The sequence below is a fragment of the Hemicordylus capensis genome, chromosome 2 (assembly GCF_027244095.1).
Source record: "Hemicordylus capensis ecotype Gifberg chromosome 2, rHemCap1.1.pri, whole genome shotgun sequence".
Lineage (NCBI taxonomy): Eukaryota > Metazoa > Chordata > Lepidosauria > Squamata > Cordylidae > Hemicordylus > Hemicordylus capensis.
In genome coordinates, this window is record NC_069658.1 from 213,312,180 (window position 1) to 213,335,286 (window position 23,107).

General features: G+C 51.0%; 1 protein-coding gene across 2 annotated transcripts in view; it reads right to left on the reverse strand.

Moving 5' to 3' along the window:
• Nucleotides 1-23,107, reverse strand: part of PTBP1 (polypyrimidine tract binding protein 1) — a 44,550-nt gene that overhangs the window by 10,481 nt on the left and 10,962 nt on the right. Inside the window, exons 3-10 of one of the 2 annotated variants that reach the window (XM_053298465.1) lie at nt 15,775-15,850; nt 7,367-7,539; nt 6,628-6,774; nt 5,767-5,937; nt 4,102-4,212; nt 3,318-3,492; nt 2,277-2,348; nt 842-990 (exon numbers count right to left, since the gene is read on the reverse strand). In XM_053298465.1, coding sequence (XP_053154440.1) covers nt 842-990; nt 2,277-2,348; nt 3,318-3,492; nt 4,102-4,212; nt 5,767-5,937; nt 6,628-6,774; nt 7,367-7,539; nt 15,775-15,850 — 1,074 coding nt within the window. The remainder of the gene's footprint in view (nt 1-841; nt 991-2,276; nt 2,349-3,317; nt 3,493-4,101; nt 4,213-5,766; nt 5,938-6,627; nt 6,775-7,366; nt 7,540-15,774; nt 15,851-23,107) is intronic. The other variant, XM_053298464.1, reaches the window with a different exon arrangement.

A 23,107-nucleotide genomic window follows, 5' to 3' on the forward strand; every position in this document is an offset into this window, starting at 1 on the left:
CTTTTTAAAACTACAGCTCCCATAATTTCCAGCCAGTGATTATGGGAATTGTAGGCCAGTATCTTGCATGAGGACCAAAACTGAGCAGCCCTACTTTAAAGCCAGTTGGGCTCTCCCAAGGCTACGGAATCAGAACAAGACCACATGCAGTCCCAAATAGTATGATTCAGCATCGTGTCTCGTTTGGTGCTAAAGGCAACCAACTGTTTCAACTCGAAAAGGAAACAAGTTACATGGAACCGAAAATGCAAAACTGTTTTAAGAAGTGAAGGAGCAGAAATGAGAAGACAGGCACAACTTCAAAAGAATTTGGGTCACATGGGAACGTGTCGATGCAGGGCACAGGAAACACACTGGCAAAAGGTCCAATGAAGCTAAGCTGGGGCAGCATCAGGTCACCCCCCAACTGCAGAGGACAGAGCACTGTCCCTCCACCTGGAAAGTGCTGGGAAGTGACAACATGCCAGAGGGAAAATTCAAGGGGTTTGCTATGGTGAGAAGACCCAAGTAGAGACAAAACCATCGGGGTAAAAAGTGGGGCAAGAGATTGCCACTGGAAGGCTTTGGGGGCAGATTAGGAAGCGCAACCATGTGGTGGCTTTCAACCACGGCCCTCAAGGTCCCCGCTTCAGATGGCATCAGGCAGCTGGACCGAGGGCCTACCTCATTTCCTTGTTTCAGGGGGAGGAAAGATTTGGCATCGAGACACTTCAGCACAAAATCTTTTGTGGAGAAGTGATTCAGAGGTAAGTGAGAGCGGAAAGTAACTTGGAAGGAAGCAAAAATACAAGAGAAGTCAGAGAGAAGGAGAGGAGGAGATCACAACAAGGCTTCCACTAACCTCGGGGTTCAAATTGCTAACCAGCAGAACAGAGTTCCCTGCCCCGGTGAGGCCGGGAATAGTAATCCGTCCTGCGGCAGCCGCGGCTGCTGCTGCTGATGGGATAGCCAAAGGAGCAAGCGCTCCGTGGACATTTGGAACTGAGAGGCCTGGAAAAATTAAAGAATATTAACCAGTGACGTTAGCAGCATCTTCTCCACTAGGACTGGCTGGAGAGGCAAGCCCTGGCAGGTCTGGCGAAGGGAGCGCTTCAGGGGCCAGACCGCGCAGGCAGTCACGGGCCAAGCCCCCTCCAGCTTTGGTGCCACAGAGGGCTCCGCTCTCAGCTTGGGGCTGACAATTGGGGGGTGGGGGAGGGAGGGTGACACATTTTGCTCTCCTTGGGTACTAGGCAGATCAACACTCTCCAGACATCTGGGTTTTAACACGTTTGCAAACACTCTGCAGCTGTATGTAAGCAAATCCACTGCAGGGGATGCAGGGAAGGAGACGACACAGAAAGCAGTGCAGTTGTTGGGTCTTCCCACCAATGCATGCCAGAAGTGCCTCATTCTTTTATCATGCACATTCCAAAACCACAACTAGGTGCACATTCCAAGCAGGGACAAGAATTCACACTGAGGAGGGCACCGTCCCAACGCGGACTCACAGAAGCTCATAAGCACCAGAAGATTCCAGCCCCTTTGACGCCACCCCTTGCTGCATCCCCACCCAACACACAACGCTCTGGAGCACACGGGCATCCTTTTGTTCACCGCTCACTGCAGAAACAAAATCAGGGGTGCTGCGTGGGAGCTGCAATTCCCGGCATGCTTCCATGAGAACACTCAAGGTGGAGGGGCGTGTCCCTTCTGCTTCAGCAGCGCCCGTTCGAGTGCAGCGTGCACCCTGCGTGGAGTCATGCTGGAGCAGAGGCCAGCTTCTTTGGCGTACGAGACCCCCGCCAGAGCCCTGCATGCAAGCCTGCCTTGGCCAGCCAAATGGGACTCCCCTCCCCCATTTTTCACTTGGTGTTCACAGGCCCACAGTCACAGGAGGCGAAGGCCTCAAGTATGTAGGGGAGAACATAATTCATGGACCTGGGCTTCAGGAGTGTTCGTGCGGTTTGTCTTCCCTTCGGAGGTGACTTGTGCAGCTGGGGGAGCGCCAAGCTGGTGTTCCTTTTACAGTGGACCACCCCACCTCCACAGCAAGTCTGCTTTTGCAGAAACGTTCCAGAGCAGTTTGAGAGCTGGGCAGGAAGCTTCTCCCTGATCTACTCCTTCCCCGAGGCTTTCCGGATTCTGACCCTGGATCCACTGGCTACCTTATGGAGCCCAGCTAGCCATGGGAAGGAGAAGGGGAAAGTAGGCCAAAGTAGTTGCACGCCAGAACCATGAGCAGCAGCATTTGGAAAGGCAATGGGGAGGGGGGGGGTTTGAAGAGGACACAATACCTGCAGCTTGAGGAATGGCAAAAGCAGGAGGGAAGCCAGCGTACGGAGAGGCAGAAATGATCCCCGGGGCGCCTAGAAACACAAGAGAGCACAGAGACTTCAGTCATCGGGGTGTTGTCTAGCCCAGTGTGCTCCTGCTCAGGCGTGAGCTGCTCCAAGCAAGTGACTGGCTAAGCTGGGAGGAAGACCCTAACCCGAGCTTCAGGTTTCCACAGGCCAATTGTTTGTAGCATGTATAGAACAGCAGGGAACCCTCAAGGGACCCAACAGAGGGCAAGGCAGCTCTTGCCAGGTAAAGGAGGCCAGGAGCCCACGCAGAGCCCTCCCCAGAGCGGACAGGCGAGCCTGAGCCAAAGAGTTCCGCCGGGTCTTGTCCGGCTGCACCCAGGGCAATCGTGGCCACCAACGGCCTAGTCACACGTTCCGTTCAACATGCAGCCTGTGTCCTCTAAACACACAAGGGTTGAGCTGGATCTGTGTCATTTTACTCCTGACGCTCGCATCCCTACTAAAGAGACACCTGCCCAAGTGGTGATGTTCTGTTTGGCAGGGGGAGGCAGCTGGCCCTATCCAATCCCAGCACAGCAACCCCTGGTGTCTGTCTGCCTGACATTTCTTTTTTAGCTTTGAGCTGTTTTGGGACAGGGAGCCATCCTTGTTTTGTTTTTCTATGCAAACTGCTCCGGAAATTTTGTTACTGGAAAGTAGTATACAAGTATTTGTGAGAGTAGTCGTTCTAGTCGTGCTTCAAGGAGCAAAAGGAAATGCCCACAGTTCTTCCCCCACCATTTTAACCTATCAAGCGGGTGTCCTCCGCCAAGCAAGCAGAGCGTGGGAAGGGGACACCCTCCCTTTGCAAGGCAGGCCAGGAACATTACTGGCTAGGAGGAACGAAGGCCGAAGCCAAAAGGAACCGGCCAAGGAGTCCAGAGGCTTCCCTACGCTCAGCAGTGGCTCACAAGCCCCCACGCCCACCAAAGGGCCAACCCAGCCTCCCCTCCGCAGCGCCGCCCCCCCCTCCCCCACGCTTCAGCCCCTTACCAAAGGCAGCCGCCATGGTCTGGTCGAGGGAGGGCTGGCTGTCCCCAGAAGGCAGGTCTGGGCGCGTATAGTCCCTGCTCTTGTCATTGTTGTATTTCACATTGAGGCTGGTGAGCTTGGAGCAGTCGATGCGGAGTGTACAGCAGGCATTGTAGATGTTCTGCCCATCGAGAGACTGCGGGGAGCCAGAGCAGAGTCAGCCCGGGCACCATGGGTGTGCCTCCAAAGCAGGCTGCCAGGAGGAGGAGCCCGGAGTCCTTGCAGACCCCCATGGACTGCCCCTCCAAGCCACTGACGGCTCTCCCCAACCTAGGCAAGCTTCCCCACTAGCACCTGAGCTGCAGCTGCCCCGTTGCCTAGCACGGACACCCAGGTAAAGCCACCTGGAGGCTCACACTTTGGAGCGCTATGCAGGTCTTGCTGCAAATGCCATGCCTGGATGTCAGCAGGCCAGGAAGAGATTTCTCCACTGAGTCAAACATAGCTCTACTCTACAGTGTACATAATTGTGCATGTTTGTAGCATAAGCCCAGCTTTTTAAAACAAACAAACAACAACTCGCCAATTCAGACCTCAGCCCGAGCTTAAGTTCACAGAGTTCCACTCAGAGAGCCAAACCACTCCTGCCAAGGGACTCCTTCCACATCCAAGCCCTGATTCTTGTTTATGCCTGTGTGAAGTTGCAGCTGGCGATGGGTCTCCAGCACGGCAGCACGGTCTGTTCAAAAGTAGCCCCCGGCCCCCACTGCCCACCTCAGAGACCAAGCACGCTGGAGGAGCTCACCAGTTTGGCATGCTGGGCGCTCACAGGGTCCGCGTACTGCAGGAGTGCCTGGAACTGGTTGTTCTTGGTGAACGTGATGATCTTCAGGACTGTGCCAAACTTGGAGAAAATCTGCACACAACACAACGTGGTGAGACACACAGACACCACCAGCTTGATGTCTGAAATAACCTGCAGGCACTGCTGGGCAGCTCCATGGGACTCGTCTGGCAATAGTGCCCAAGGCAGGACACTTAGGAACAGAGGAAGCTGCCATATACTGAGTCAGGCCACTGGTCGATCTAGCTCAGTGTTATCTACAGACTGGCAGTGGCTTCTCTCAAGGTTGCAGGCAGGAGTCTCTCTCAGCCCTATCTTGGAGATGATGCCAGGGAGGGGACTTGGAACCTAGATGCTCTTGCCAGAGTGGTTCTATCCCCTTAAGGGGACTCTCTTCCAGTACTCACACTTCAAGTCTCCCTTTCATATGCAACCAGGGTGGACCCTGCTTAGCTAAGGGGACAAGTCATGCTTGCTGCCACAAGGCCAGCTCTCCTCTCTAAGAAGAGCAGAGCAGAAGTGAGAATCTGAGACAGGACAGTTTCACTGGGCGACTCTGCAACCGAAGGCATGGGCACCTCGACCCCATCGCAAGCAGCAGCCCTAAATGGCACCAGACACCTGGCAGGAGGGAGCCTGCCCAGAGCCCTGCTCCTCGCAGTCACTGGACTGCTGAAGCGGCTTCTTTCCTGGCCAGGCCCTCTTCTAGAAAGGGCAGGAAGACTTAGCACAATGGGTGGAGGTCCCCCGCCCCCCACATAGGAATTCAAAAAGCCTCCACTGTTGGAAGGCAGGAACTGGCTCTGCCTGACAGAGCAGCCTTTGGCCATTTTCTGGCAGGGGCTGGACAATGGCACTTGCATGAAGGCAATGAAGAACACACGGCACCCGACACCCTGGCAGAGGAGTGCTCTGCTAAGTAAACAAGTCCACATTTTACAAGGCACTGGTGCATTGAACGTTGCTTCGCTAAGTAGCAAGTACCACTGGCTCTGCCTGCTCTGTTCCAGTGTTCTGTTCCGCTTTCCAGAGAGGGGTGGAACGGCTCCTTGGAGCCAACGTTGTGAGGGGCCCTCTTCTGTAGTGGAACCTGGTCTGTGGAACTCTCTGCCATGAGAAGTCCAGTCAGTCCCCTCACTGCCAGCGCTTGAACACTTTTCTGTTCCAGTTAGTTCTTTAAAGTGTGATTCAGTTGCAGTCCTGATCTCTGCCTGATGTTACTTTAATTCGGCTGCTGCTGGCCAATGAACAGTGTCAAGAGAAACACAAAGCTTAGTCTGAAGTAGAAAGCTGTGGCTAATGAATATAAGACAGCTTTTCCCCGCCCCCTGCCACCAAGCTCCAAACGATGCTTAACTGAGATCCAGTGAGGTGTAGTGGTTAAGGCGTTTGCCTTTTGTTAGGGAGGCACCAGGCTAAAAACCTAGATGCTCAGCGAATTGCTCTTAGGTCAGTCACACAGTCCAGCCACAGGGCTGTGGGGTGGGTCAGGTGGTGCAACCTTATGTAGGCCACTGGGTACTCCTCAATACTGGAAATGCAGCTAGTGCTGTGCAGGTGCAAGAATAAACTGGTCTTGGATCCATGTTAATTGCTCTGCCAGTTTCTGCCCAGTTAGCCTCTCACCTGATGCAGGACATCCAAGGTGACAGGATAGAAGAGGTTTTCCACAATGATCCTCAGGACGGGACTTTGGCCAGCCATGACCATCCCAGCGTCTATGGCTGCGGCCGAGGCAGACAGAGTCAGGTTTCCAGACTGAACTGAATTCACTGCTTGCAGGGCTGCCTGAGCACGCTGTGGAGTCAAGTGTTTTGGACATTAATACATCAGAGAGAGAAAAACACACACACACACACGACATATTCTCTTATGTTTAACTTCAGTCCCTGAACCTTTCTCCTTCAGAGCAAACTCAAAGGAACAGGACACTGCATGGCAAAAGAGTTGCTGCCTTGATGGCCAGGTCTGGATACACAGATGTGCTTGGGGATTTTGAGCCAGAAAGAGGAGAAAGGCAGATTGTTCACCTGTGCTAGCACTTGGTGTCAGAAAAACACAGAGCAGAAGAGGGAAGTACTTCACATTCAGCTATAATCTGTGGAGTTCATTGCCTCACAGGATGTTTTGATGACCCTCAAAACAATTAGCAACTTTTCCAAGCAGCAGTTGCACAAAGGGGTTCACAAGGAGAGCTTGTCCACTCCAGATCTGAATTTGATGACCCTAGCTTTGTTCCTCTTCTCATAATACGGGGACTCTGGAGAGATCCAGACCAAGGAGAGAACTGGACCAAGGCGAATGGCAGACTTGTGTCTCCACGCCCTGACGGCCCAGGAACGGAACCCGCAGCTGGTTTAGAGGCAGTGCACCTCTACTGCTCACAACAAAGTAAAAAGTCTACAAGTAAAAACCAGGGATAACAAAACCGCAGCAAGAGCAAGAAGCAAGGCAAGTCTAAAGCTGATCATTCAACCCCTGACTCACCGCCTGGTTGGGAGAGTTATCCGTCTTCAGCTCTTTGTGGTTGGAGAACTGGATATAAATGGACTGGCTACGGAGGACGGGTGTGACTGTGGTGTAGTAGCTCACCATGGTGTTTGCTGCCTCCTCGGTGTTCATTTCTATGAAAGCCTGGTGAGGGACAACAGAAGCCAAGAGGCACCTTGCATTAGCCCAGGGATTCTTGACCCAAAGGCCATCTATCAGATTCAGCTGGTAGAACAGCCAGCTGCTTTACACCCACCCACCCACCCACAGACAGTGCTTTGTCAACAACTGAAGATCGGGACCATGTGGTTTGGAAGATCTACAGGTAGGCATAAAGCAGCAAGCAGTTTCTCAACCAACAAGGAGGAAGTGCAGTCCAGCGCCGCTGGCAAGGAACATCCAGGCCACAGGCGGCAGAGCCAGGTGACTGCCGCTTTAGAACTCATAAAGAGAAGCACTTTAGCGAGGTGTGCTGAATTGCCAGAGGCACCCAATGTGCATTTCGGCCCTGCCCACACATTCTTATACAAGAACAGGATCTGGCATCTGAGAATGTCAGCTCAGGCTTCTGATGCTCCTAGTTGAGTAAAGCACGGAAGGAGAGAGACACTTGCTTCACTCAAGCCTGGGGAGCCAGAGGATGGCTCCATTCAGATGCCCCAGTCAGGAACATGCTCCCCATTCCCCTTGTGTACCCAGGCAGCAGTGGGGATCGGGCTCTAAGAGGGCAGCATACCTGGTTCTTTCCCTTTAACATGAGCAGGTTGGTGACTTTTCCAAAGGGCAGCCCCAAGGAGATCACTTCGGCTTCCGTGACGTCGCTGGGCAGCTTGCGGATGTGGATCACTCGCGAGGGGACCCCTGTGCTCCTGCTGTCACCTTTGAACTTCTTGCTGTCATTTCCATTGGCTGGAAAGAAAAGGAACACGGGAGCATCACACCTCTGGCACCATCTGGCCAGGCCTTGCCCTCCTAACCAGCCACTTGTCACTCGCTACAGGGATGGAGCCCAAGGTCAGTAGCCAAGCTGCGGCGCTTCACCGCTTCTGTCCAAGAGCATACACGGCCATCAGTGTTTGGACTGACAAGAAGGCGGAGAGAGCTATTTCCAGACCAAATTCTGCTTCTTGGGTCATCAGAGGCCATTTGGTAGCCTTGCCTGTATGAGCATCAACTGACTGGCTGGATTTGCCAAAACTCTGTTCAGCCTTGCCTCATTTCCCACAGCAGCCAGCCAAACTGGCAACTTTTAAAAAGTACTTAAAGACTTCTCTTCACCCAAGCCTCTTAATTTGAATGCGATTTTAAAACATTTTAACTTGTTTTATATTGTTGTAAACTGCCCAGAGATGGAAATTTGGGGCAGTGAACAAATTTGATAAATACGCCCACAAGAGCAGGTCACAAAGGTGAGAGCCCCCCTCCCACTGCCACCGCCCCAGCACCTTTAGTCTCTCTTCTAAATAGGAAAGAGGCTACCTCCAACACTGACCATATATGGTCAATTACTCTAGCAAGGAGCATACCTCTAGCTGGGGGGCTAAGGCAGGATTGCCCCACTTGAATGTGTCCCCTCACATTTTTTAACAAGCATTTGAAGAGTAACTGATCGTTTCTACTTAAGATAGGCAGATAAGCTGCCTCCCTAAATGTTAGGCTGGCTATGGAGCATCCTCCTGGCAAGGAGCATAGAGTTTAATGCACACAGGACGTCCTCGGATGCCCTCCCTGACAGACTGCTACAGCGAACAGCCATGAAAGGTAGATGGAAGCCATGTTAAACTGACACAGCCAGCTGTGTCTTAAGGTGGCTATGGCTGGCCTGGCACGGCCTTCACATCTACTGAGAAGCGAGTCAACAACTGAAGGATGCTTTCAGACCAGACTTTTAAAAACCTGCACTACTGATAGGCACCGTTACCCTTCCCATACGAACAGCCCTGCTGGATCAGGCCCAAGGCCCATCTAATCCAGCACCCTGCTTCCCACAGTGGCCTATCAGAAGCCTCTGGGAAGCCCACAGGCAAGAGGTGAGGCCAGGGCATGCCCTCTCTTGCTGCTGCTCCCCTACAACTGGTATTCAGAGACAGCCTGACTCTAATTCTTTTTCACAAGCTTGACAAATGTCCAGCTAGAGTCTCTGGAGAAGCACCCCACACAAGACCTTCTGGCCCCCTACACAAGACCTTCAGAATTGCAGCCCTGTGGGGTGGAGTCCCTGCTGTGCCAGCGCTGTAATGTGTGGCCTGGCACTGTTGCGGGGCACTTCCGATGGCATTCCCCATGTCAGCCACTGCCAGGAATGCTCTCCATGATTGCTTGCCCCATACATGACAGCAGTGACACAGACGAGGACACCACACGCTACCACCCCTGGGAAATGGGGGTTGACCAAAAACCATCTTAAGCACAGAGCTTGAAAGACAGACTTGGCAACATGAATGCATTTGAGAGCAGGGCAAGGACCTCCATTTCATAGGGTAGCTGCTGCTAGAATGGCTTTTACAAAATACTGGAAGACAACCGAACTCCAAGGTGGAGAGAACAGCTGGTTAGGTCAGTGAACGAGGCTACCACCTGGTATGCATGTTCTGGAAGTTGGAAGAGTCCCTTGAATAAATTCAGGGGCAGATGGAAATGTTTTAGGGAATACTGGAAGCAGAGTTTAATTTTAGGTGGGCGTTCCCATTATTGGTATAATGCTTTATTCCCAGGTTCTGTGGCTGCTGCTCTCATCTGATATTCTGTTTCAGTCATCCTGGATATTATGCCGTATAAGTGGGGCATTTTGAGTATGTGGTGCCTATTTCATTCCACAGGGTACTTGACTGTACCTTGTTCTGCTACCTCCATAACTTTGCTTTAAATATTAAGAAAGGTGGATTTGGGCTTTTTATGCCCCATTTGGCCAAGGTACCTCTCTGCAACTAGGTGGACTAGAAAGGAACATTGGATCTTACCTGTGAAGGGTCCTTTTTCAACATAATCGGAGACCATCCTGCAGTGTGGGTATTTCCTCATACCTTCAAGTAGTGACAGGAAGTTAGCACAGCAAAGATTTCCTGGAGGACTAGGTTAACCCTTAATCCCCAGTTCCTGTTCCGGCCATCGTGCCGAAGGATGCTGCTGTGACTAACTCAGTGGAGAGAGAGCCTTATTTTGTAGTTAGCGATAAGGAGAGTTTGAGACCTGCCCATCCGCGAGATGCCATTTTGGTTCATTGTAGGGACCTCTCTAGTAAGGAGGTAACATTCATAAGAGGGTAGCATTCGGCCTCCTGAATCTGCCCTTACCTAAATCTCCCCCCACTCCTTAAAAAAATAATAATAATCTGAGTATTACTCAAACCGGTTGTTTCCCTAGGTACCACTTCCACTTCCACGGGTTGGGCCGGATGGTCTCCGATTACAATGAAAAAGGACCCTTCACAGGTAAGACCCAATGTTCCTTTTCCCACCGTAATCGGAGACCATCCTGCATTATGGGACATACCCAAGCTAGATGAAGCCTATCTGCCAGCCTGTGTGGGTTGTGGAAGTATCTTAGACCACCTGTTGGAGCACGGTGCAGACCCTGGCGGCCTGCTCCTCGTGTGATCCCGGGATCTTGTAATGTTTGATGAATGGGGTAGGGGTGTGCACGGAACTGCACAGCACTGTGGAGGGGGTTCCTTTAAGGGCGGGGAGGGTTTACTTACCCCTCCCGTCACTTGTCCCCCTCCAGCGCTTGTATTTACTGTAGAAATGCTCCTTACTGCTCCTCAATGCAAAAGGCATCCACCGACCGGGCCTCTGGCGATCGGAGGCCCGGTCTACCCGCCGCCAGGGGCCGAGGCCAAGTGGACCGGGCCTCCAGCGTCGGGGAGACGTGAAGTTCGCGCGCTGCGTGCGCAGAAGGCTTGTCGGAGCCTTTTGCATTGAGGAGCAGTAAGGAGCATTTCTACAGTATTTCTACATTTTATTTCAAGGAGCATTTCTACAGTAAATACGAGCGCTGGAGGGGGCAAAGCGGCAGGAGGGGTAAGTAAACCCTCCCCAACCTTAAAGGAACCCCCTCCACCCGGACCGGACCGGTCCGAAGGCCTTTACAATGGCCTCCGGACCGGTCCGGACCCATCCCTAGAATGGGGTGATTGACGCCCATGTAGCTGCTTGACATAAAGTCTGGAGTGAGGCTCTTGCTGAGAATGCCGCTGAGGCGGATGCGCTCCTCGTGGAGTGTGCGGTGATGCCGCTAGGGACCGGGATCTCCAGGGAGTTATAAGCCCGTATAATTGTATCTCTAATCCATCTGGCCAAAGTGGCCTTAGAGACCTTGTTCCCCATCGATTTTGAGTTACATGATACGAAGAGGGACTCCGTCTTGCAGAATGGCCTAGTTCTCCGCAAGTATATGCGGAGTGCCCTCCTAATGTCCAGTGAGTGCCACGCTCTCTCCCAGGGGTGCGTGGGCTTTGGACAAAAGGATGGCAGCACGACTGGCTGTGACCGAAAGACTGAGTTGACCTTGGGCAAGAACGTGGGATCCAGGTATAATATCACTGCGTCATCCTGGAAAATGCACAGTTCCTTCCGCACTGATAGGGCACTGAGCTCGGAAATTCTGCGCACGGAGGTAATAGCTACCAAGAAAAGGACTTTACCTATAAGCACCTTGAGAGGTGCCTCCTTCAGAGGTTCGAATGGTGGGCCCGTGAGCGCACTGAGGACCTTGTTAAGGTCCCATGAGGGGAATCTAGGTATGGGAGGAGGGGCCTGGTTAGCGGCCCCCCTCAGAAAACGTTTTATGTGGTCATGCAGTAGGGTCGAGTCCTTAGGTTGTAGCTCCAGGACAGATGCCAGAGCTGAGGTCTGTCTTCTGAGGGTGCTCACTCGCAGTCCCTGATCTAGGCTGTCCTGTAGGAATAATAATACATCCTGAACCCTTGCAGCTGTTGGGCGAATCCCCCTTCTTCTGGCCCATAGAGAGAACACCCTCCAGGTAGTCTGGTAGATTCTGTTGGTGGACACTCTCCTGGAGGCCAGAATAGTATTCTGTACCTTTAGATCATACCCCAGAGCTGCTAGACTCTCCCGCTCAATGTCCAGGCGTTGAGTTGGAGCCATTCTGGGTTGGAGTGCCATACTGGTCCCTGGGACAACAGGTCTGCTCATCTTGGCAAGGGCCAGGGTGGTCAGACAGACGTGTCCAGGAGATCGGCAAACCACGAGCAACCTGGCCAGGTGTAGGAGCCTCTGTGTCGGCCGCAGGCGGCTTTATTTATTTATTTATTTATTTATTTATTTATTTATGCATCTATATACCGCCTTTCATTAAATGACAACCCCAAGGTGGGGTTTTTTGGTGGTTTACCACGAATCCATGGAGATTCAGAAGATCCACTGTTTTTTGAACATCTCTCCTGGCCTTCGGTAGAGAGGGCGCTCGGATGAGGAGATTGTCCAGAAATGGATGAATGTGGACCCCCGTGGTCATGATGTGAGCAATCAATGCCACCATGATCTTTGTGAACACTCTGGGTGCCGAGGATAGGCCGAAGGGCATCGCCCTGTATTGGTATTCCTAATTGTTGAAGGCGAATCTCAGGAAGCGCCAGTGGTTTGGATCGATTGGGATGTGGAGGAAGGCCTCTGATAGATCTACTGATGCCAGGAATTCCCGGTCCTTTACTACCTCCTTGGTGGTTCTGAGGGACTCCACCCTGAATGTACGCTTTGTGATGTATCGGTTCAAGGGTCTTAGGTTTAGAACTGTCCTCCAGGCCCCATCTTTTTTGGGGACCAGAAAAAGTATCGAGAAGACGCCGAGCCCAGACTCGGTCTTCGGCACTAGTTCTATCGCTCCTATCTGGAGTAGGTGCTCTATGGCCCGTGTCATCTGATGCCTCTTTTCTGGGTTTCTGGGAGTAGGCGTTATGCAGAAGCTGTCTGGTGGGGGGGATGAGAACTCCAGATACAGGCCCCCTGATACCGTCTGGAGTACCCACTAGTCGGAGGTGGTCGTGGCCCAGGCTGCCTGAAAGCGTTGCAGCCTGCCTCCGACCACCAGGTCATTGTCTGCGTTGTTGGAAAGTTGGAGCCCGGAACTGTTTGTTGAGAGGTTGACGGCCACCGCCTCTGGATCGTTGTTGCTGCCAATGGGGGTGGTTTGATGATCTTTGGTTGTATTGGCAGTAGTCCTGAAAGGACCCGCTTGACGAATAATTGGATGGTCTGAATGTGGAGCGAAAATTTCTTGGTTGACCCCCCATCCGGAAGGGTCTCTGGGTCTCTCCCCCGGCTGATGGCATCACCTTCTTCTTGTCCTTGGTGTCCACTAGGACTGGCTCCAGTGAGTCTCCGAACAGCCTTGCACCTTTGAACGGTGTGGAGGCCAGGTTAAGCTTGGACTTGGAGTCCACCTTCCAGTGCTTGAGCCGGACCGCCACTGCTGAGCCTATGGTTCTGGAAGCCTGCTGAATGCAATCTAGGCTGGAATCAGCCATGAACGCTGCAGCCTTGGCCATCTTGTTGATGCCCTGGCGCAGCTTAGTATTTTCAGGTGGGACCAGTTCCTTGGCCCAAAGGACTGATGCTCTGGCGAATACTGAGTTTGCCGCTGCTGCCCGCACTACGTTTGCCGAAGCTTCGTGTGCCTTTTTAAGGAGGGCTTTGCACTTCTTGTCCTCGGGGCTCTTAAGTTGTTCTTCCCCTTCCTTACTTAGTATGGCTCCTGACACCAGTTGGGTGATCGGGGCGTCGATCACTGGTGGGGCTAGAAGTGCGGCCACCTCAGGTGGAGCCGTGTAAAATTTGTTGTAGAACTGGGACATGGACTTGTGAGAAAAGGGTGTCTCCCATTCCGCCATTAAAGTGGCTAAAAAAAGCTGGGGGAAAGGGATTATAGGGGTGGAGTTGGAAGTGGAGGGGAAAACGTCCTGGTCCAAGCCCTGGCTGGCGCTCGGGTTCTCTATAGGGGATACTGCGTTAATAGTGCATCTCGCTTTGGCTAGCGGCACCGCATAATCCCCATGCGCGAACAAACGGACGGAAGCTGCTGCTTGTTGTGACCCCTCCTCTTCTTCCGATATCTCCTTCTGTCCCCGAAGTAGGCTGTTCGGACCCCTGTGGGTTCACTGGGTCCCCAGGTACCACCGGTAGACCTAGAGGTTCTGGGGGGAGGCCGCAGGGTGACTCAATGGGCAAAGCTGCTTCTGAGTCCGAGGATGAAGAAGGGGGGTGGTGGCGCCTTCTCTTCCTGCTCGTGGGTGCCCTGGGAATGAACCAACCCCGTTCGCCCTCTGGAATGGCCCCCCTTAAAATTCCTGAATCTGGGGATGAGGAGGAACTGCTCTTGTGTCGCGTTCTGCCCCTGGGTAGAGGGGGTCCCGCCTCTGCCGCCAGGGACGGGAACAGTGATTTCAGTTCCTTGGCTATGAACCCCTTCAGTCACCTGGTTCCCTCCTCCTCAGAGATATGGGGTTCCACCCCCTGCCCCCATGGGGGGTTACTCACGGCACCAGTAGAGTGTGCTCCCAAAGCCTCCGCTGTTTGCAGCTCCGTGGTGGCAGCTTCTGCGGCTCCCTCATGGAGTCCGTTGCCCCCAAGCGCCACCCAGGCTGCCGTTTTTTCCCCTTGTGGCGATGGCTTGGCACCCCTGACTGGCCCTTTCTGAGCCGCTTCTCCTCCCTGGTGGGCTAGTAGTCGTGGGGAGGGAATGCGGCGAGGTTGCCTCTGCTGGCAGACAGCCTGCAAGAGGAGGTGCTCGCTCAGCCGCACGACCGGCAGCTTCACTGTTTTGCGGTGCTTCCCGGCCGCTGACGGCTGTTCCGGCGCCTGCTTCTCCTTGTCTTTTTTAGCTTGCTTGCGTGGAGGGGCTTCTGCTCCCTTAAGGGGTGCTGGGTTTGCCTCTGCCCCCTTAAGGGTGGTGCTGATCTCGGCCCCCTTGAAAAGGGTGACGCTAGTCTCAGCCCCCATGGAAAGGGTGGCGCTTGATGCTTTTCCCCCTTTTGTTGCGCCGCTCTCCGCCCCCTGTGTAAGGGTGGCGGTTGTAGTTTTAGATGGTGGCTGAAACTCGCCACATTGTTCCCCCTCCGACAATGATGCTAAAATGGCATCAGCGGCGTGAGCGCGCTCCATAGTTGTTAGTCGGAGCTGGTTAGGTGAGCGTGGGAAATTCAAGGGTTGCAGGGAACTTTAGGAGACAGACCGGAGGGTAGCTCGGGGGAGAGTTTGCCGACCAGTGTTAAGAAGAGTGTTAAGAAAAAAGGTGTTTTTGAAAGAAAAGAAAGAATTAGACTTGCCTAGCTCTCTCTCCTTCCTGCCGATCCTGAAGCGACAGGAAAAGGAACTGGGGATTAAGGGTTAACCTAGCCCTCCAGGAAATCTTTGCTGTGCTAACTTCCTGTCGCTATCTGAAGGTATGAGGAAATACCCATACTGCAGGATGGTCTCCGATTACAGTGGAAAAAAGTCAGCTCTGAGAAGGGCTCCTGGAATGCCAAGTAGGGCCCCTGAACGGCACCCTGCCCTTGTGCAGTGCCACACCCACCAATGGCTGTCTACACACACACCCCTCTCACGCCACTTCAATAAGCATTCAGACTTGCAGCCCTCCCAATCCTGAAGGTAAAGGCCACAAAGCTAGAAAATGCAAGACCAAAGGAAGCCAAAATACAATTTTTCTTTTAAGACGCAACTCCCCACTTGTGGCTTACAAGCTGGTAGCCAAATATCAGCCCAACGCTTTAACAGCTTTTGCAAGATGCTCAAGGAAGCCTTCAGCAGAAGTTCCCCCCATTGCACCAGACGACGAAGAATGAGCCTCTGCATGCACCAGCCACCCAAGTAGCACATGGACGTTTACTGTTAAGAGGGGCCTGAGTCTATTTTGACATGCAGACATAGCAGGGAAGGAGACTATCAAACCACCCATGCCAGCAAAAGAGGGGCACTGTTCACAAGTGACAAGAGGAGTCCCACGGAGTGATCCTAGGTGTTGCTGAAACAGCAGATCCAGAAAAGGTCCCACTTGGCACAGAATAAAGCAGGATGAGGCCTAATCCTGCAAAGTACACTAGGATAAGCATTCAGAGGGGTCTAAGGGCAACCCTCCATTGACAACCTGGCCCGTCAGAAATGCTGCGCTCTGGGCTGGCAATGTTACCTGCAGAAGCAGAGTTGCTGCTCATGATAAAGGGTCCGTTAGTGACACAAGTAGAGAAAAGTTCGTCAGATCCCCGCTGGAAGAGAAACAGAAAGGAAAAAAGGTAAGTCGAGAGCACTTGGCTACATTCTACTCAGGTCCCGTGAGAGCAAGACGACAATCCAGAATTGAAATGGTAGAGAAACTGAGCAGAAATGGGGGGAGGAAGGGGGAGGCTGGTTCTGTCCACTGCCCCCTCACTCACCCACACAAGATGGGATCAGCAAAAGTGACACATGGAGAACCAAACAAGCAGGAGGGCAGAGCTAGCCCAACAGGGTCCATAACCAAAGGAGAAGTGGAATTCTAGGGAAGAAAGGGAGAGGTCTGCTGTGCTGCAAGCCTGCTTGGCTACAAGTCGAGACAAGGAAGGACTACTAGGAAGCTTGGAAGACTCATTAGCACCATTGGAAATGCAGCACTAACCATGATCCCTTGAAGGCTGCTAGCCTTCCCATACTGGCCGGGGTGTGTGTGTGTGTGTGTGTAATGTGCGCACGCACACAGTTTAGAGCCCTTGTATGCAGGCCAACACTATGACCAAGTTTGCTTCTGCATGTGTGAACTGCCCTACAGAGCTGGTTTCTCAGTGCTGCTCTGAGTAGCACTGGACCATCATTCTCTGGCTGCCTGGCCAGCTGTGTTGGCAGTCAGCTAGAGCAGGGTTTCTTAACCTTGGGCTGCCAGATGTTGTTGAACTACAACTCTCATCACCCCCAGACATGGCCTTTGTGGCTGAGGATGATGTGAGTTGTAGTCCAACATCATCTAGGGGCCCAAGGTTAGGAAACCCTGAGCTAGAGAGTTAGTCTCTGACCAGCAGCAGTTCAGAACCTACTTTTTTGCTGGGTGCCTATTTCAAAGGCAGCCCCTTCCTTCCCCGCTCCCTCAAGGGCAAGGCAATAAGGAGAACCACAACTTTTCTCCTCAAGAGTTGGGATTCCATGCCCTCGGAAGCAGCCTGAGGCAGAGCCATGAAGGACTAGCTTCAGCAGCAGCAAGGGAAAAGGCTCCTGCCCTTTGGAAAGGGGGATGCAAACAGCCCTGAAGCAGATAAGCAGACTATTTGAGGCGTGTGAGCACTGAACTTGTTTCCTGTTAACCCCCCTCCCCTCTCCACAGGATGACATCCCCTACCCCCTGCAAGAGGATGGGGCAGCCAACCTGAGGCTCCCTAGCTTCTGGGCTCCAACTCCAGTCAACCACAGCAGCTCTCAAAGGCTCAAGATGCACCATCACAAGGTCAGCCTCCTGCCCTGGTGGCTGACCTAGTGATAACATGCAAGTGCAAAAGATCAGCAGCCCTCAGGCCAGAGCCTGCTCAACACGCACTCTGCTTCCTGCTGAAGAGCTAGGCCAAAACCTGGCTCCTTGTTATGATGGCTTCTATGACTACATCCAGCAGGTGCCATGCCTGTCAGTGAAGCTATTAGAGTGATTATATGAACTAGCCATTTATAAGGTGGTCTCCAAACAACTCCAGCTGGATTTATTTACAAATCTATTGCAACCAGACAAGCTGTGTTGTCTGTGTGGGGCGGTCCAACACCCCATGCCTCCCCCCCCCCGCCCCAGGAACTTAACTGACATCCATCTAGTTGGCTTCTTGGGGGCTGGAAGTGCAACGTTCTTGGGAAGCAATTAAGTTAGAAAAGGTTTTGATGTATGGGACACACAACATTCTTCGGAAACCAGAATGCAAGTTGGGCTAATCATGCAAGAGTTGTTTCAAGCCTCAAAAGCAATCCCAAAGAGGAAGAATTTGCAGCCATTTTCAGAAGCACGCTCATTATCTCAAGTCACATTATCTCAAGTCTCTTTTGTTCTTATGAGGTCTATAAGGTCACTCATGGTGTGGAGAGAGAAATTCTTCTCCCTCTCCCATAACACTAGAACCAAGGGACATCCCATGAAATTGATTGCCGGAAAATCTAGGACCAACAAACAGAAGTACTTTTTCACACAACACATGATCCACTTGTGGAATTCTCTGCCACAAGATGTGGTGACAGCCAACAACCTGGATGGCTTTAAGAGGGGTTTGGATAACTTCATGGAAGAGAGGTCTATCAATGGCTACTAGTCGGAGGGCTATAGGCCACCTCCAGCCTCAAAGGCAGGATGCCTCTGAATACCAGTTGCAGGAGAGTGACAGCAGGAGAGAGGGCACAGCCTCAACTCCTGCCTGTGGCTTCCAGCGGCATAGGTGGGCCACTGTGTGAAACAGGATGCTGGACTAGATGGGCCTTGGGCCTGATCCAGCAGAGCTGTTCTTATGCTCACATTACCCAGATTCCAGGAACAGCTAGTTTACATTAACAATTTGATCCCAGATGTGCACAATACCCCACTGTTATATATAATTTATCCAGTAGAAAATGTCATTTAGAAAGTAGACTAAATATTCTCTTCTGACCAATGGGCCTGTAAGCAGTGGAAGACATGTTGAAAAGCACTTTCCTACAGCGATTGAGATTCAGATTTCAACTGTTTTGCCTTCAAGGAGGCTAATCACAGGTTTTCCTAAATTGGTCTGCGTTCCGAGACCAGAAACAGAAGAAAACCACCAGCCTCAAACCTCATTAGCACAAAGCCAAGAATCCTTGTGCAATCTGCTCAAGGGGATGGGGCCATAGATCAGTGGGAGCAGCTGCTTTGCATTCAGAAGACCCCAGGTTTAATCCCTGACAACATATCTAGGCTGGCCTGGAAAATACCTCTGGAGAGCCATCGCGAGTGAGAGCCAACAAAGTTAAGCTAGATGGCCCAATGGTCTGCCTCAATCTGGTAGGCCACTGTGTGAAACAGGATGCTGGACTAGATAGGCCTGTGTCCTGATCCAGCAGGGCTTTTCTTATGTTCTTATTAAAGAAACTTCATACACATGGTTTGTCAGTTAGTATATGTCAATTTCTTGCTGTAGAAAAGGAATTTTTCTTTTACTTGAACTTGATAAACTGAATTTGTTTTGCAATCCATGGGAACCTTTTCACACATACACTGGCAGTTCACTATCATTGTGAACTGCAAGTGGATGTCTAATTAATACAGCAGAACCTCACTATCTGCAGATTTGGCATCTGTGGATTTGCATGTCTGGTCAGGCAATTGACACCCAACCTAGGCATTTATGGGAAAAGAAGAAGAAAAGGGGGGGGATTAACTCCATATATCCTTGGGCTTGGGATGGCTGGAAATGACCTTTGAGGTTATTTCCAGCTTCCATTTTGAGAAGAGAATTTTTGTGGCTTTGAAAAAACTTTCCCCCACAATTTTTCATGGAAGAATTGGGACTTGGGGACGCATTCCTGGACAGCTGAAGACCCATGGAGCATTGTAGGGCATCCCCCTCTTTCTTGCCCTTTCCTCCCATTCCTTAGACTTAATGCCTTGGTAACTGTGGTTTTGGTATCCACAGTAGTAGCGAGAACAGAACCCCTATAGATACCAAGCCCAACCTGTATGCTGAACGTAAGGACAGCCCTCCTGGATCAGGCCCAAGGCCCACCTAGTTCAGCATCCTGCCTCACACAATGGCCTACCAGATGCCACTGGGAAGCCCATAGGCAAGAGATGAAGGCATGCCCTCTCTCCTGCTGTTGCTCCCCTGCAATTGGGATTTAGAGGCATTTTGCCTTTTAGGTTGGAGGTGGCCTATAGCCCCTCAGACTAGTAGCCATTAGGAACATAGGAAGCTGCCATATACTGAGTCTGATCAGAGGTCCATCTTGCTCAGTACTGTCTACACAGACTGGCAGCAGCTTCTCCAAGGTTGCAAGTAGGGATCTCTCTCAGCCCTACCTTGAAGATGCCAGGGAAGGAACTTGGAACCAAGATGCTCTTCCCAGAGAGGCTGTTAAGGGGAATATCTTACAGTGCTCACATTTCTAGTCACCCTTTCATATGCAACCAGGGCAGACCCTGCTTAGCTAAGGGGACAAGTCATGCTTGCTGCTATCTCAAGACCAGCTCTCTTCCCTTAGAACACTGACAGACTTGTCCTCCATGAAGTTATCCAAACCCCTCTTAAAGCCATCCAGGTTGGTGGCTGCATAGGTTAATTACACATCATGTGAAAAAGTACTTTGTCAGTACTAAATTTCTTGGCAATCAGTTTCATGGGATGACCCTTGGTTCTAGTGTTATGTGTGAGAGAGAAATATTTCTCCCCATCCACTCTCTCTACACCATGCATAATTTTATAGACCTCTATCATGTCACCCCTCAGTCTTTTTTCTAAATAAAAAGCATTGGGTGTTGTAGCCTTACTTCGTAAGAAAGGTGTTCTAGGCCCCTGATAATCTTGGTTGCCCCCTTCTGAACCTTCTTCTAGTTCTATAATGTCCTTTTAAAGTATGGTGACCAGAATTGTACACAGTACTCTGAATGTGGCCATACCACAGATTTGTATAATGGAATTATGATATTAGCAGTTTTATTTTCAATCCTCTTCCTAATGATTCCAAGCATGGAAGTGTCCTTTTTCACATCTGCCCCACATTGTGTTGACACTTTCAACAAGCTGTGTACCACAATCCCCAAGAACTATCTCTTGGTCTGTCACGGACAGCTCAGACCTCATAAGCATATATGTGGAGTTGCAGGGTTTTGCCCCAATATACATCACTTTACACTTGCTTACAGTGAACTACATCTGCCATTTTGTCACCCACTCCCCCAGTTTGGAGAGATCCTTTTGGAGCTCCTCACAATCCATTTTGGATGTCACTATCCTAAATAGTTTGGTGTCTTCTGCAAATCTGACCACCTTGCTGCTTACTCCAACTTCTAGATCATTTATGAATCAAAAAGAACTGGTTCCTGGGGACCCCACATCTTACTTGCCTCCATTTAGAGCACTGTCCATTTATTCCTACCCTCAGTTTCCTGTCCTTCAACCAGTTACCAATCCACACTTGAGCTGATATGACCCCTTATCCCATGACTGCTAAGTTCTCAAGCATCTTTGGTGAGGAACTTTGTCAAAAGCTTTTTGAAAGTACAAGTACACTATGTCAACTGGATCACCTTTATCCACACATCTATTGATACTCTCAAAGAACGCCAAAGGTTGGCGAGGCAAGATTTACCTTTGCAGAACCCATGCTGATTCTCCTTCAGCAGGGCCTGTTCTATACGCTTAACAATTATCTTTGAGAATGCTTTCCATCAACTTGCCCGGCACAGACATTAAGCACATCGGTCTGTCATTTCCCCGATGCTTTTTTGAAAATCAGTGTTATACTGGCTACTTTCCAGTCCTCTGGTACAGAGCCTGATTGCAGGGATAAGTTACCTATTTTTGCAAGGAGGTTAGCCATTTCACCTCTGAGTTCTTTAAGGACTCTGGGGTGGATGTCATCTGGTCCTGGCAATTTGTTAATTTTTAATTTTCCTAGTTAGCTTAGATAATCTCTCATTGCCTCTGACTCAGTTCTTTAGCCTCTGTCCCCAAGAAGCTAGCTTCAGGCACAGGTATTTGCTCAGAATCCTCTGACATGGACACAGATGCAAATAACTCATTTAGCTTATCTGCAATTGACATATCTTCAATAATCCCTTTCACTCCCTCATCTAATGGACCAACTCCCTCCCTGGCAGGTTTCCTGCTTCTGCTATATTAAAAGAAGTTTTTGTTATTCCCCTTGAGACTTCTAGCTATATACTACTCAAAGTCTCCTTCTGGACTCAATGGTATATTTCCTCCTTTTTGGTAAACATTCTAACTGGGCTTCTATTATTGTAGTTTTAAACAAATATCACGTATTTTGGAGCAAAGTGATTTTTGATTTTCCCTTTCAGTTTTCTTTTCACCAAACTCCTCATTTTAGAGAAGTGTCTGTGTTTAACTTTCCTGGAGAGTCTCTCCTCGCACGTATGCTGAATCTGATCACACTATGGTCACTATTCCCTAAAGGTTCCACGACACGTACTACGTGTACGTCTTGTACTACGTCTTGTGCACCACTCAGGATTAAGTCAAAGTTCACCTTCTCTCTGATTAGTTCCATGGCCAAGTGTTCTAGGGCACAGTCGTTCAGCATATCTAGAAATCTGGCTTCTATCATTACCTGAATGTGTTAACAATCCACGGCTGGTTCTGCCAGTGTATGCCCCACTAATGTGGACAGGCACTGAACTGGACCAAAAGGGCAGTGTGTCAACTTTGCAGCCAAGACAGGCAACAAAGCCAGTATGTGTGCTTGCTTGCCACTACTTTAGTCTTCTACATGGAATGCTGAAATGTCTGCTGAACAAGATAATGAGCTCTGGCAAAGGCATTTTGCCTCCCCAAGTAAGGAGGTCAAGGGCAAAAAATGCAAGCAACCTGGGACAACCGAGCCCTTGTGTTCAGCCACACACCCCAAGACTGCTCCCAAGCCAACCCTCCCAGCTGTGAGAGCAGAGCCACCTTGAGCCTTACAAGGCCACAGCCACCAACAAGGTGCAAGCACTGACATCGGCCACCATCAAGTGCACTGGGCATCTCAACGTACTGAATTCCCATGTCCACTGGGCCTAGCAAGAACCCTGCACACTTCTGTTTTGTTGGGGACTTCTGGTATGTTTGCAACACCTTCACCACACCTTGGTAAAATTCCATGACAGGGCAGGTGTAAACCTGCAGTCTAAGAAACCCAGGGCAACTGGATTCTAGAGGCACTTCATCTGAGACCACTCAGTAGGACTCACTGAGGATGTAGGTCACTGGCACATATCACCCAGTTCTGATATGGCAACAGGTCTCAAAACCAGAAGCCTGCCCCTCTGCTTTTTACTGTTCAGCTCTATGGTTATCTTGTCCCAGATTTCCCAAGCGGCCGCACAACAGGCCCTTGTTAAGCAAGCCTGGTTGCTTCTCTCTCCAGCCTTTTCTGAAGCCAATTAGGTGTCCCCTTTCCCAGGCAAGAAGATAAAAATCTCATTTCTGTTCGCATTTCCACTTAGCTGAAATACTACCTCTCCATGTGAAACCCAGCAGACATACTCAAGTCATTTGCTGCCTGCCTTCCCCAAATAGGTGAAGGCAACCAAGCAAGCTGAAAATTAGAGGAAGGGGATCACTAAAGACCACTTGCTTTTGTCAAAACCCAGCTAGACCCAGGCAGCTTTGGTTCTACTAGCCCAAAGCTATCCCTTGTCAGGAACTGGTTTACAACAGCAGCCCTATGTGAGACTGGAGGATAAGAAAGTGTTTTCTAGGGCAACATACACATCCTCCATGCTACCATGACTTCCGAGTGAGGTGAGAGACCACTTTCCTTCTTGAGAAGGCAGAAAACAGAAGCAGCTC